General features: G+C 46.6%; 1 protein-coding gene across 1 annotated transcript in view; it reads left to right on the top strand.

Annotated features, from left to right (window-relative positions):
* The first annotated feature begins 762 nt into the window (after positions 1–762).
* PREX1 (phosphatidylinositol-3,4,5-trisphosphate dependent Rac exchange factor 1) overlaps positions 763–15,765 on the top strand; it is a 232,398-nt gene continuing 217,395 nt past the window's right edge. The window contains exon 1 of the mRNA XM_028735152.2: positions 763–1,223. Coding sequence (XP_028590985.2) covers positions 1,041–1,223 — 183 coding nt within the window. The 5' untranslated portion in view covers positions 763–1,040. The remainder of the gene's footprint in view (positions 1,224–15,765) is intronic.

The raw sequence follows: 15,765 nt of genomic DNA, 5'->3' as shown, positions 1-15,765 counted from the left end.
TAAAGCAACAACAAACTCCACCTGGGAGCACCTCCAGGAATATTCTTTCTGCGTAGCGAGTTCTTGGCACACACCATGGCTGGCTGGCGTACAATTCCGCGGCTTGCGCACACCCACCCGTGGGAACACCCGGGTCGGGAAGGGCTCCCCCCCCCCCACCTCGTGCAGCAGGCCAGGCAGTGTTTTCGCATCGCAAAATGGGATTCTGCCGCAGGAGCAAGCGCCGGCTGTTGGCCGCTGCTTCTCACGATGCGTGGGCAGAAACAAACAAAACCCAACCAAACAAGCGCGCACGGGCTCAATCGGGGAGTGGGGTGGATGTGGGAATCTCTCCCCGACGGGTTGCATCCAGCAGCCGTTTCCCCGAGGTGGCAGAGCAGCAACAGGGCGCTTGATCACAGCCCAAGTTTGCGCGCCGCTCGCTCGCTCTTGCTGCAGGGATTTGGGAACGGGCTGGCTGCGTGCAAAGCGGCTCCGGGTGACGCGCGCAGGCCACGCTCGGGGAGTCTTCCTCGCTGCCTTTGTTTCTCCCGCGCCGCCTGCCGCAGTCTCCCAACTCCTGTTTTTGCACTTGGGCTTGTCCCGCCAAGGCGCCCCGCCCCGCCCCCTGCCTCGGAGCGCCGCCCTCGCCTCGGGGGCCGGCGTCGCCTGGCCGCGCGACCCCCCGCCCCTCCTGCTGCTGCCCTCGCCACGCCCCCAGCCCTCGCGCTCTCCCCCCCCCCCCTCTCGGGCGCCGGGACTTCCCTTCCCCACTCGCGCTCCATTCAGTGCCCCTGGCGCTGCGCTTGTCGCCGCCGCTGCCGCTGTCCTCGGCATGTCCCTGAGCGGCGCTCCGGCTGCCAGTGGGAGCTCGTAGGCGGCGGGCTGGGGAAGCCCTCGCCTTGCCGTGCGTCTCGCGTGCCTCGGGGATGGAGGGCGCCGGAGGCGGGCGCCGAGCGTGAGGAGAGCGTGGTGTGCCGGGGAGCAGCAGCAGCAGCCGGCTCGGAAAGTCCGTCAAGTCAGTCGGGCAGGCAGGCAGGCGAGGAGGCAGCCACCCCGCCATGGAAGCGCAGCCGGCCGCGGCCCCCGCGGCAGCGGCTCCCCAGGTCGCGGCGGCCCCCGGCGCGGCGCCCTCGGAGCCTGCCAAGGATACGGACCGGCAGCTGCGCCTTCGGCTCTGCGTCCTCAACGAGATCCTGGGCACGGAGAGGGACTACGTGTGCACCCTGCGCTTCTTGCAGTCGGTGAGTGGCACGGGCGCGGGCAAGGGCGGGAGGGGGGCATCGGGGGCAGAGGAAAGGTCGCGCCGAGGGGCGCGAGGACGAGGGTCAGCTGAGCGACTGCGGCGCGCCGTGGACGCGCTCGGGCCGAACCGGACGCTTAGGTCGTGGAAAGGGTCGTTTCCACCCTGCACGGCGCGGACACACTTGAGAAGAGTCTCCGTGAGGATTGGAACTTTGCAGGGTTGCGTTGCTGCCTCGCGAGTTGGAGGATCGACTCCCTCTGGGTGGGCAGAAGGGATCTGTGGCTCCCCAAGGAGTTGGGAGTGTTGAGAGTTGGCCCCATCCTGCACACCGGTGGCTTGGAGGCGGGGGTAGTGGGTTCAGGCGCGCGCGGAGGGGGGGACCCAGCTCAGGATTGGTGTTTTTTTTTTGGGGGGGGGAGGGTGCCGTGCCTTGGACAGTCACATTGCCCGAAGGCAGTACCGTATGCACGCCCCCACTGCTTTTGCGCACTGAGATGGGGGTTGCATGTTCTGTTTTGAGAAGGAGCTGAGTGTTGGGAACTGTGGTGGATACCGGCATGCAACTAGAGGACGCAGCGGAGCCTTCCTGCGCTAGTGGAAAACGAGTGGATGTTTTTGCAAGCTGAGCTTGTCAAAGACGGGAGAGCGCTTCCGTCCCGCGGAACGGGAACTGAGGTGGTTGCTTGCTAGCCGTGGGGTTCCCGGTGGGTGGCTAGTGGCAACAGCCCATGCTGGGAAAACTGAGCCTTGTTGGCAGACGCTAGGTGTGGTTTTTAAATCCTCCCTTTCAATATCCAAAGGCTTTCAAGATGTTTACACAGATGATCGTTCCTGAGATAGTTCAGAAGGTGCCTGAGCTGGCAAAAGAGGGAGCCCTTTGCAAACAACAGTGACCTAGTACTAGTACGATTTTTTTTAAAAGAACAAAGTGATAAAATTACTTCCTGTCTTAAGCTTAAGCCTAAGGGTGGCTGCTGTTTTTTGAAGCTTCTATTGACATCATTCACTTGGAAGATGTTGAATAGGATGTTGTGTGCGCTTTATATTTTGCATTTTCTGTATTCCCCCACCAAACAATAATTGGCTCTCTCAGAGACCCTTTTGCTTTTAATTTGAAAGTTATTTTTTCTTCTCACTCTTGCAACCTGGCTTCCAGCAGCCTTCCTTACTTGAGTGTGGTTTCTCCCTGAGAACGTATATCTATTGCTTCATAATAGTAAATATAGATATGTTATTGCCGTGGGAGGCTGTCTGCCCATGTGGGGGTAATTCGTTTCCCCATGCAAATTGAAAAGTTTCAGGAAATGACTTTCCCATCTGGGTAGTTCTCATTTATTTTGCTGCCATGGCACTTGGAACTCATTAGCATTACACCACACTTCTCCCTTTGCACAAAACACAACCCCTTTGTGGCTAACACTATCCTCCCACTGTTCCAAAGCTCTGAGAAAGAACAGTTGATTGTGAGCATTGCCTGCAAACATCCGCAGTTGTGCTAGCTTTCTAGCTTCTTTGTTAGTAGCACAGCAAGCATGCACTGGGATAGCCTTTCTGTGAGTGCATCGTGCCCATTCTGCACTGACATCATATGCTGTTCAGGCTTGAAGAGTCAGTACCCTGGTGTGTTTATGCACAATGGCCACATCTAGATAAGACAATTGTATTGTTTTCTACGTAGGGTTGCCTTCAAACACAGTTGGGAAACTTTAAAGCAGTGCAAAATTTGGCTGCCAGAATTCAACGTCAGCGAGGCTTGGCAGTTTGACCAGATTGCACTGATTTGGATCAGTTGCATTTGTTACCCGTTTGTTTCATTTTAAGTGCTAGTGCTAATTTTTGGTGTAGGGATGGAGACTCTGTGACCTTCCAGATAGCGCTGGATTACAACTCCCATAATCCCTGATCTTTGGGCATCCTGGGTCTGATGGGAGTGGCACTTCAAGAACATCTGGATGCCCTGAGATTCCCCATCCTTGGGTGCCTTAGAACCCAGTGTATTTGAAGAACCACATATTGCCATATGAATTTGCCTGGGCTCTAAATACCACTGGAGCTGATTGGTGCCAGGGAACAGGGCCTGTTCAGTAGTGGCACCACAATTCCCTCTGCTGGGAACCTTGGCTGGCACTGTTTCTTGCAACCGGATGGTAAAGATTTGTTTATTCTGCCAAGGCTTTTTTCACTTCTATCGCTATATGTTTAATTTTTTAACTACTGTACGTGTTTAGTATCCCATTGTTTTGTTTTGAATATTTTCACTGCAATGCTGTGGGGTAGAAATAAAATATTCTGGGTTATATGCAACATACTGAAGGTACACCCACTGAAATCAATGGACTTAAGTAACATCAGGAAATGTGCATCTTTTAGAGGGTTATTGTTTATTGGAAGCATTTTTACTCTGCTTTTCAGCAGTAATAATGATAATAAAATTTACTAGAGGGGCATGCAAAGTCATAAGACAGTCCCTGCCCTCAGGCTGACAGTCTAAAAAGCATGACACGAAAGGAAAAGGAAGTAGGAAAGAGGAGAAAAGTAAATTCAGCCACTGGTACTTCTTTACAGAGTTCTTTAGTGATCTCTGCAGACTGTTCTTGCTTCAGGTAACACGTATAACCATTGTTCACAAGTTCTGCTTTTCACTCCTTAAAACAGAGATGGGGATCTGTGGCCGTTTAGCTGTTGTTGGACTCCAACTCCCATCAGTCCCAGCCAGCATAGCCAGTGGTCAGGGATGATGGGTGTTTTAGTCCAGCAACATCTGAAAGGCCGTAGATCCCCCACCAGTGCCCTAAAAAACACCTTTACTAGCTAGTAGTCTGAAGACACCACTTCCTCACTTGTCTACCATGGATCCTGCCCTGTGACAAAACGTAGATACTACCACATCATGGTACACGTGGTGCCACCCTGCTACAGTCCATTTACTTTTCCAACATCTTTCATGTGTCTCAGTGAAACTGACAGCCTGGAGGTAGGGAAAGGCATGCCAATTTTGTAAGTGCATCAGGGTGTTACTTTAAAAATTAATACAGGTACATATAAAACATAGTACTGTTCTTTCTGATACACATGCATTGCACATGCAATACACATGCAATACAGGGCCGGCCCTTTCATTAGTCAAAGTGAGGTAGCTGACTCAGGGTGGATAATAATAATACGGTAATAATAATAATAATAATTTATACCCGCCCATCTGGCTGGGTTTCCCTAGCCACTCTGGGTGGCTTCCAGAAGAATATTTTGATTCATCAAAAATTAAAAGCTTCCCTAAACAGGGCTGCCTTCAGTTGTCTTCTAAAAGTCTGATAGTTGTTTATTTCTTTGACATCTGGAAGACAGGACCACGTGTGTCAGCCGCAGCCTGTTCTGCACTCTCTGAGCTAACCATCACCCTTGGATGTAGCGGAGGATGCTAACCCATCCCCAACGTTCAGATAACATTCAAGTGCCAGACCAGTCAGCTTTTGTACAGGGAATGGTGGACATGATATCCCCTTTGCTTCAGGCTGCAAAATGTCTTGAGCTGGTCTTGGTAGGGTGGTGGAGAAAATAGCCTTGCTAGATGGCCGTGGTCATTGAAGAGAAATAAGGTCGTGACACACTATGAAGGAAACAGAAAACAAAATTGCAGGAAGGCTGAAAAGCAGTTGTAAGTCCACCTTCTTGGTAGGGGTGGGGTTGTTGGGATCCCAACTCCCATCACACCCAGCCAGCATGCAAAATGGTCAGGAATGTTGGGAGTTGTATTCCTGCCAACATCTGGAGGGCCACAAGTTCCTACTTCTGCTTTATGGCCTCAGTCAATTTCGAAATGGGGCCAGTACATTTAAAACTGCATTAATGCCATTCACACATGCACACTAACAGGGAAAGAGTAATACATTTGATATTGGATGAAGTTGCCCCTTCTGTTTTCCTCAGATTGTTTGTAAGACCACGTCTGCTGCGGGTTGCTGTGCAGAAAAGGATTTTCTTCCTCTCTGTCCCCACTGTCTACCACCATGAACTCACTGACATAACAGTTGATTGGAAAAGTTATAGTTGCTTTAAGGACTGACACCAACTTCAGTCCTGGTTTCTCTCTCTCTATCTATGGTTGAACACAAAGAGTATGTAATCTTCCAAACCTCCCAATTACAGAGGCTGCTGGCTTTGTGTTCTTGAAGTTCTGTTTTTGTGGAATGTGCTGCTATAAAAAGCGCATGTCGCTCAACCACCAAGACTGCTGTCCCACCCCAGACAAACCAAACCCAAGTTTTTCTGTCCCAAGTATTGAGTGGTTTTTGTCATCCGCAGGCTAGGCTACTGGTTATTGGTTGTTTGCCAGGAATGAGCTGAGCACATTTAACTTTGACATGTCACAGTTTGATAGATACTTGTAGGATCATTCTTCTAACTGAGAGGATGCTTCTCGTGTTCATCTGTGTGTGTATGCTCATGCTAGGACATCTTGGGAGAGAGTTGTTAAATAATCTGGATGTTTATTGGGTCAACAGTGCTTAACTAGATGGAGCAATGGTCTGATATGGTATAAAGAAAGTTCCTATGTACCTGCGTAGGTATTCTTATGGATATAGGATATATAAAAATGCCACACTTACTACATGAGCCGGCTGATTCACATGTAGGACGACCGTGTCAGAAATCAGTGTCTTGGTTGTTGTACTGATGACTTGCTAACTCTACATGCAGAGGACCAGCTCTTGTGGCAAGTGGGTTTATGCATAATGATGTGCATGCAGAACAGTTTCATAGACAAGTACTGTTGTGCTGGTTTCTGCTCTGAACATCTCACCTTAGCATTCGTTCCTGTGAGGCTCCACCTGCAGCCTGAATGGTTCATCTTAAACCTAAGTTACAGTCATCACAATGGAATGTCTATTCACCGAGGGTTGGAGTAACTGACCCATGGGGATCCCCTTCAGGGGATTTTATGATTTTTTGATCTCAGCTACATTGCTTGACTGTAGCTTGGTGGTGTTACAACGATTCACTTGTCCCAGTGTGCAAGAAGGAGAAACACACGCCGTGGAAATGGAATTAACTATGGACTAAGGCAGAGGTTTTTAAACTGTGGCTGCCAGCCTGACACCCAGGAATTTCCATGTAGTTGAAATTGAACCCATGTCCATAGTAAACATGCCCTGCACCTGGGGGATTTCAAACTGCTCTTAGGCAACTTGGCTTAGGAGGGCTACCCTATTGCCTTAAGTGGGAAAAGTATAGTTGTGAACAGCCCACAATCTCCTGTCAACTTTCGGGAATTGTAGAGTTGGAAGAGGCCCTGAGGATCATCTAAGTCCAACTGCTTGCAATGCAGGAATATGCAGCTGGCCCATATGGGGATCGAACCTGCAACTTTGGCATTATCAGAAAAATGCTCTAACCAACTTGGCTAACTCCCTGGAGTGTACTAGTGTAGGAACAGGACTGGGGTGTGTGTCCCCCACAACACTCTAGTCAACATCTCTGAGTGTTTTATTTACATAGGCCGAGTCTTTTGGTAAGCATCTGATAGAAGAAATGTGGTGTAACACATAGAGTGGACCATTGGAAAAGGACCATTTGTATTTCAAAGCAGCTTCTGGATACCTGCATACAACTGTACAAGAGCATCAATGAGGTCCAAATAGCTATATAGAGTGCCAGACTTTGACTAGAGCTCCCTGGATTCAGACTCCACTGAGCCATAAGTCTGTTGGGTGCCCTTAGGCCAGTTGCTGTCTCTCAGCACAACCCCTACATTACAGAGTTGTTGTGTTGATAAAATGTGATAACCACATGTGTGCCATTTTTGGAAAAAGGCTAGGAGACAAAGGTAATAAATAACTCTACTGAAGCCTTCACTAAGGTGGCCTTCAAATGCTGTTGGGCCACATCTTCCACCGTCCTGTGCTGGCTGGAGCCGTGGTTTAGTGGCTGGAAGACAGATGGTTGGGGAACGATGCTCCATCCTACATTACAACTCGGTCGGACATAAACCTTGTGCATAGCTGGATTCTTTTCCCCCCAGTCCTATTGTACTCAGTTTAAATCTCTTAACGTCAGTGCTTTCCCCCCTAAACATTTTGTGAATTTTTGTACTTTTGTTCATTTGCTGTGTTTATTTTTCCCAATTTGAACTATAAAATGGTGATTTTCTTGAGTAAAAATGAGAGTACCTCTAAACATTTTTTTTAAAGCACTGCTTAACGTAAAGCTCATATATGAACAGAGTGCAAGGAAGCTTTTCTTTACTCGTGCAAGATTGCCATCCTCGTGTGAAATGCAGGCTTTCCGTGTAAGTGCTGGTGATGTGTGTCTGGATTTTGTGGTTTGGGCTGGTGCCCCCTTGTTAAATATTTACCATTCAAGCTCCAGACTTCACTTAGTGCTCTCCATAAATAATGCTAAAAGAAGCAAACAGCCAAATTCAATGCGTAGTGAGGCAAGAGCTTTGCAGGGGCTTCCGGGCTTCCGTGGTAATGTAAAAGAATCCTCTTCTGTGTTTGATGCTGTAGGCTTGCTTATAAATCAGACTGTGTTACTGAGAGCATTTTCCTTTTCTTTCTTTTTTAAGGAGGGAACTTTCCTTGGAAGACTAGCATGTGGTTATGGAGAAGTTAAGGGAAAGGTTTTCTTTTGTGTGTGCCTAGAGACCTCCCCCCCCCCCGTGCTTGGTGGGGGTTCTCCCCCTCACACACAGAGGCCCCGTTTTTTATTTGCTTTGTATAAAGGATTCCACAGCCTTTATTTTACTTCTGTGGGTCAAAAGGGGGGAGTGAGAGAGGAGGGGCTGGAGGAGAGAGAGCATCTTGGAAATTACAGAATAGGACATTTTTTTTACCCCCCCCCCCCACAAGCTACAATACTTGTCACAATGCTTTCCTGAACAGTGCAGTGAAATGCTATTAAAGCCTCTTTTGTTTTATTTACAATAAAATATTTTATAGGCTTATTTGCAGAGCGATCAACAATTTACTGTGCTGAGAAGCAGGTCCGTGCTGGATTGTTTTGGACTGTAAAATTTTGAGTTTTGAAAGGCTGTATCGTGGTTTTTATCCTTGACGTGCTTCACTGAATGCCTGTTGCTGAATTCTCAGCATCTGGATGGATGGCATCCAAACAGAAGGATGCATGAGTGAGATTCAGTTCTGGGTGCTCTTGGGAAGGCAGGGGGTTCCTGCTGATCCCCCTCCATACGCGCTCCAGTCTTCTCAGGCTGCACTGTCTGTTGCTTCAGAGGGGTCTCCTGACTCTTGGGAGGAGCTTTTCAGCAGGTGCAAGGCTGCAGTGAAAGGAAGGGTGAGGAAAGCTCTCCATAGGGATGGAAGGACTCTGTGAATCCTAGCCCGTAAGTCAGAAAGGGAAATTTTGTTCTAACCAAAACATTGCATGTTACTCAGTGAAAGCAGAACATGCAACAAAAATGCTGCGGTGTGGAGGTGCTCCTGTTCTTGGTGCCAGCCAGTTATGCTCTCTTCCTGGATACTCCATTTCTCTCTCTCTCTCTCTCTCTCTCTCAATGTTTTTCAATTCATACAGTCCTCATCGATCTATTTTTTTGTACCGCCTTGCCCTCTTTCATTATTATTTTTAAATCTGCTAATATTGGGGTTTCCCAGCCCTGCTGTTCACCTCTCTCTTGTCCATGTATGGTTCAGTTTAGGCGATGTAAGGATACATAGTGCATACAAATAAGTGCACAATCAGTATATAGGACTTGATAGAAATTATACTTTAAAGCTTATTTTACTGAATAATTTTTTTTTAAAAAAACACACCATTTTTAACCCCCCCCCCCAATTGTTAACATGCTGTGCATGGCTAGGACTGCAGCTTAACAGCCCCATTTTAGCCCTGTTTACTTGGGAGGGGGCCTTTTGATTACAGTGGGATCTCCTTCCAAGTAGGCATGTTTAGGATCGTGACCCAAATGTGTTTTGTGTATCCTGGGGCTCAGCATGTCAGATAGAAAGTACTGTACAGTGGGCTAGAAAGACAAGTTTTATTGTAATAGCACATTTGGAAAAATCAGAAAAGGATTTTTCTGCCCCAAGTCAAGCCGGCTAAGCATTTTTGCCCTGAATGGTACATGCAGACCTCTTTGTCAGCCCCATTCCTACAAGAAGAGAGGAGATATTACATTCATGAGGATTTCAGCTAAGGCCCCTTTCCTCTATAATACAAAACATGTGTGGGAAGAACTTTATTATTAAGCCTGAGCATAGCCCTATAGGTGATGCTTCTGGTTGAAAACGTTCCATTAACACACCAAAATCTTTTATATAGTCGGTTTAAAATACTGAAGGAGAAGCAGCAGCCCCAGATGCTGACGCAGATAAAGAAATCTGTGAAACAAGGAAGAGATAAAAAAGAAAACAAGACAAACGTCTTAATGTCAACATTAGCGGGGAAATAAGATGCTTTTCAGTTAGATGTGGGATAGTAATTAGGAAACATCTGGTGACATCCTAAATCACAAAGCCTAGAGAATGTTACGAACCTCTTACCTTTTTTTTTTTGGACAATCAACCAGGATTGAGTTTACCACATTGTTTAAAATTAAGGTTTCTGGACGTCTCTTACATTTTACTGTGATCTTTGCAACCCTGACTTAGGATGTGCTTCCCTAGGAGGGAGTCCCGTTGAACTACTTTTGAGTTAGACATGTATAGGATTGTGTTGTCAGGGGCCTTGTTTGCACGTCATGCTGCCAAACTGTGACTTGCCATGAAAGAGCAAGCGTGCTGGTGCACAGGGAGAAAACTGCAGTTGGTTTGCTGACTCCCTCACCTGTTGTACCACTGGGAGCTAAGCTGTGGTTTGGCTTAGCATAATGTCCAAACTCAGGCTTGTCGCTTGTTCCTCACCTCCCTGGCGACTTGCTGTATGTTGACTAGAGAATCTATATTGTGAGGCGACTAATACATATAAACAACAACAACAAATAAATAAATAAATAAATAAATAAATAAATAAATAAATAATAGTATTGTTTTCTTAAAAGCTGAGTCGAACAATGCTTAGGCTAGTATCCACAGGAAGAGTGTTTTAGTTGTAGGTGCATCCTTGTCTAATTATTATGGTGGGGCGTCTTTTTGTGGTGGAATCTGCCGTTCTTTCACTACCTATTGTGTAGCACACATGCTGTCATCAGATAAAATATACCCACATCCTTTTGGCATATATCTATCTTTCTATCTATCTATCTCCAGGCACCCTGCTAAATATTTAGCTTCTTGGTATCTGTGACAACATCTGCATGTTTGAATCTCTTTTCAGAAACTTCACCCGGGTCTGTGATTGGTTCCTGTGGCTGCTAAAAGAAATCTTTGGCCCGGCTGCTTCTGGGCGATGGTTTCCTGGGCCTTGCTCTGCCCTGTGCCTCTTTTTAGGTTCCGGAGGTGCTGATAATAAAGCTTCAGCTTGCCCGGGGAAGGTTGAACCATCTGTTTTGTGTAAAAACAAGTTGTTTCTTTTCCTGCAAGGCGGAGGAAGGGAGGGAGGTGGTGAAAGAAAGAGAAGGGCAGACCTAAACGAGCCTTCCTGTTTTCGTCGCTGTTGTCGGTCAGATGCATTTGCTTGGCAATTGCCACAAGGTGTCTGTCTGAAAGGCAGCTGGGCTGGTGTATTCTCATTCTGAAAGCCGGTGCTTGTTTTCTTAGTTCAAGATGTTTCCTTCTGCAACAGCATCCTCCTCCCTTCCAGCGCTCCCTTGTGTCTAGCGGCACGGGGAAAGAGACACAGCCAAAGGGAGGGAATGTCTCTAGGAAGCAGTTTAGCCATGGGAGGCCAGTCATACATTTCCCTTGCGGAAAGCAACCTGGATGTAGGAAATGAAGGGAAAAAAGCAGGCAATTTACTCCTTTGAAACATCTGATTGCTATTCTTCAATCAGCCCCAAAGCTAATTCATTCCTGCACATGCAGATGATGGCCGTGGCTGCATAACTCTGTGCTCGCTGAGCATTTGGATCCTATTTGTTTTTTTGAGCAGAAATCCACAAAAGACTAGGGGTGCCACACACTTACCGGGAAGCGGGTCCCCGTGAACATGATGGGGTTAACGTCCAAGTAAACGTGAGTTCCGAGTAAGTGCTCATAATTAAACAACGGCATTCGATTCCACCAGAAACAGTGATGCGATGGCCGCCAGATTGGGTGGCTTTAAAAGAGGTTTAGAGAAATTCCTGGAGGATAAGGCTACTAGCTACAATTGCTGCTAGCCACAGTGGCTATACCTCCACTATCAGAGGCGGCATGGCTCTGAATACCAGTTGCTGTCAAATCATAGCTTGGGAAGTTGTGCCCGGGTCCTATGGCCACAGTACGAACGGGATGCTGGACTAAATGGGCTCCAGCTGGATTTTTATGCTGTTTGGATTGAGCTACAGGCGAAGGTTAGGGAATCGTGCAAAAACAACCAGATGCACAGATATTTTATTTTTAAAGGAGGGCGTGAATGAGGAAGTCAAAGAAAAAGCAAGTGTGAGAACTTTATAAAATCTAGCATTTCCCCCTACCCAAGGCCTACCAGCTGCAGACCACCTCTAGTTCCCAGAGTGGAAATGGTTCCTTCCCCTTCATATTTTTATTCCTTTTATTTTTTGGATTCTCCCTGCTAGGGTAATCATCCTTTGCAGTTCCGAGCACGATGGCTTTAATTTTCCTTTATGCAGCAAATAGTGTCTGTGGATGTTAATAGCCCTGACCTCTCAAGCCCCATAGAGCTTGCAGAGCTCTGTGTTTTGGGGACTGATAAGGCATCCTTAGCTTTATAATAACCACCACAGGCCTAGTTTATGATGTTTTCAATGCTCTTCCATTCACCACATTGGCCCAAAAGGGCACAGGAGTGCTTTGATCATGGAAGGATGTGCAACTTTGGACTCCTGGGTGGTGTTGCCAAGGGCCTAGGCTAGATTTCCCCCTCCCCACCTGCCAAATGGGGCAGATAATAATCCCTACCTCATGCCGTGTTACGAGCTTTTGTTAATTAAGTTTTTGTGAAAAAAAGGGCTGCAGGTTTCTCAGATTAAAGGGGAGCTGAGTAATGACTGCTCTGTAATAAAGTCGGCTCTAACGGCCTCTCGTCTCGATGGCTATAAAAGCAAAGGCCCGCTTTCGAAAGGGAGATAATGATCAGTGTTGCTGTGTGATGCGTCCTGTGGTTTTTACGGTCGCCTGCTCAGAGCTGATATTGGGCTGTTCAGCTCGTGCCTCAGGAGACCTCTTGTGTGTACCCTCCCCAAACCACATAGAGTGCCCCCCCTCCCCAGTTAAGATTGAAATGAGGGACACTGAGCTTCAGCTTAATTGTTTTTGTGTTTAACAATGGCAACGAGGACGGGAGCCATGTAGAGAAATTCTACAATTTTCTCTTGGCGGGGCTGGTCCAGTTCAGATGTTTTATTTTGGCAGAAATGCTCACTCTCCCATCTCCCTCACCCCAATACTACAAATCAGTTTGGTCAGTTGTTTTACAAGGATTATGTTATTGTTTTAAATTTGAGTTCTTGTAAGGTTCCTTCAGGTCTACATGGAGCCACGAAAAATAGATAAATATGACTAAAGCACTGAGTTTGAAATGCCATTCCTTGTCCTAGTTTTCTTGAGAAGAACAGGGGGGAAAGTATAATTTTGTCCGGAGTGTGCATTTAAGCATTCATTCCAGTATTTCAGTCTTCATGGGAAGAAAGAACCATGCTACAGTAGAACCAAAGAGGAAACGGATGTTGAGGCCTAGCATCATGACCAAAGAGAAATGAGATGTGATGCCAATATTAAAGTGGACAGCTGTGATTGGAGATAGTGGGTGGGATCCAGTGTTAGTTCTGCTCAGAGTAGAATCATTGAAATTAATGGACATGACTAACTTATGTTCGTTAATTTCAGTCCTCAAGTCTTCTTTCAGTTGGATGCAGCTTAGGTAGATACAACCAAATACATTGTGTTGTGTTTTTCATTATTTATGGCCCCAGTGAAATTGGGTACAGGACAGGGGCAACCTGAGGTTCATCCTTCAATCTTTCATTTCAGGTTTTTTTGTGAACTTCCCTTGAGAGGGCTTGACTTAGAAGTATTCTGTATTTTGTATTCTGTATTTTGAATCCTCTTACCTCACATTGCAAGGCTTGAGCTGGTTGCTTGAATTAGACATCTAGGGTCATGCTTAAGGCTGTTAAACCACTTTACAAACTTAGAAATGGAATCTCAAAGGCGCCAGTAGTTGATACAAAGCCCCTCCTTACCTTCGCTTGGCCAATAAATAAACCAACAAGAGCACAATTCATGGTGAAGTTGGACGTTGATCATGAGTACTTGCACCAGTATAGTGTTGTCTCACGTGTCAATTTTCCTTGGCCAAGTTGCTAGACTGCAGCATCTGTTTGTTTCTTTCTTGTTTTGCAGCATGGCTATTTGCTTGGCCTTTTCACTGGCTCAGGTTCAGTTTGAAACAGAGCTCCCCAAAGACTTAATGGTAGAAAAGCCTTTCTCAATCTGGCACCCTCCCAATGTTTTGGACTACAACTCCCATCAGCCTAAGTCCAAAACACCTGGGAGTTGCCAGGTTGGGGAAAGCCACTCCAAAATTTGCCTGGGATATCAGGGCTCAGACCTGGCACAGGTGACAGGGGACACAGGTGGCATTGTGGTCTAAACCACTGCGCTCTGGTTTCCATCACTGTGTTCCATTGCGCGAGTAGCTGTTTAGTCATGCTGGCCACATGACCTGGAAAGCTGTCTGTGGACAAACACCGACTCCCTCGGCCTGAAAAGCAAGATGAGCGCCGCACCCCATAGTTGCCTTTAACTGGACTTAACCGTCCAGGGGTCCTTTACCTTTTTTATCTTTGCAGGTGACATACAGTGGTACCTCTGGTTACGTACTTGGTTCATTCTTAACCTGAAACTGTTCTTAACCTGAAGCACCACTTTAGCTAATGGGGCCTCCCACTGCTGCTGCACCGCCGCTGCACGATTTCTGTTCTCATCCTGAAGCAAAGTTCTTAACCCGAGGTACTATTTCTGGGTTAGAGGAGTCTGTAACCTGAAGCGTATGTAACCTGAAGAGTATGTTACCCGAGGTACCACTGTATAAGAATCAAGACTATTTGTAAGCCCTCTACCCCAGTTCCTCCTCTGTATCTGATCAGGAGCTCCTCCAATGCCCATTAGGAAGTCTTGAACTGCTGAGGCAACTCATTTTCAATAGCAGCCTGCCTTTTGCCATTTGTTCCTGCTGCTCCTGCAGCAGCCCGGCCACCTCTAAGTACCTCAGGAGTGCCAGTTGTCTGACCATGTGTCATCATCAGCTTTGACTCTGGCAAGGGATTGGTGGAGCAGGGTGTGAGTTTGTGTGCGGTTCTTTTGCAGGCTCTCTGGTGCCTTTGCGGCTGATCTCCTTTGCAGAAGCCTTGCAGCAGCTGGAGGGAGTGCAAAGGAAGTGCAAAGACCCACATTAAAGAACCTTTACAGAGTTAAGAGAACAAAAACAGGCAGAAACACTGAACCAAGGGTGCTGCTGGCTCCTTTCCTAGGGAAATGATTTGAAAGACTCCTCTGTAGTTTTTGCACAGTTCCTGCACAGTGGCTTGACAGTTCCTGACAGTTCACTGAAATGCAGTACTCACACACAGTCCTGAATTTAAGTAGCATTTTTAATCTGTCGTAAGCAACGATAAAACCCTCCCTATTGTTGTCACTGAGTGCACTTTGCAGAGTGCATAACTTGGTGTGTTAAATTGGTTAGCATTGCTGAGTGTGGTAAAATGTGGAAGGGAAGCCTAAAAGAACAGTGTGGAACTGTGGCCTTTCTTTTTTGCAATAAAGTATTGGCTAATGTGCTCCATTTCAACAGTATTACAGCTTGGCAGACCAATAACATTTAGTTTTAAGTGCATGGATTTCTGTGGGATTCCAAAACAGAGAGATCCAAAGGGTAGAATTTGGTACTGAGTGTGTTCATCTAAACAGAGAGACTGCTAGGGTTTTGGCTAAAAAAAAGTAAGAAACTGTGCTGCTTGTATGGTCTGTGTGTTCTTCGAGCCCTTCCCTCCATCAGCAGGTGTCACCATTCTCTTTTTCCACACTTTCCCCTTGCCTTGTTTTGATTTGCGTTCTGGAATCAAATTACTACAAACATAAAAGAAACTTCCAGCCAATCTCAACATTGGCAGGAATATACACTAATACACATTGGCAGGAATATACACTAATACACAAACTTTCTAACACTAAAATAAGGGCCCACAGCATATAGAAAAACTAAATAATTTGGGTGGTAGCCAACGTTTGCCCTACTTAGAGTAGACCCATGGAAATTAATGATGCAACTTTTTGTATCCAGAGAGCTATCCTAAGACTTCCTCCATGTTATCCAGTACCCATCTGGTTTTATATAGAATAACAAAATCTTTATACCCTTAAAGTGCACATTCTAAAAGTACTTACAGATAGGATGTAACCCTAAAAGCATTTACCTGTTCTATACAGTCTCTTTTTCTAACGCCCCCCCCCCCTTTACGCACAAATACAGAGTTTATGCTTCCA

This window comes from Podarcis muralis, chromosome 5, assembly GCF_964188315.1.
Source record: "Podarcis muralis chromosome 5, rPodMur119.hap1.1, whole genome shotgun sequence".
NCBI classification, from domain to species: Eukaryota; Metazoa; Chordata; class Lepidosauria; order Squamata; family Lacertidae; genus Podarcis; species Podarcis muralis.
This window is presented reverse-complemented; position numbering and strand designations above follow the sequence as displayed.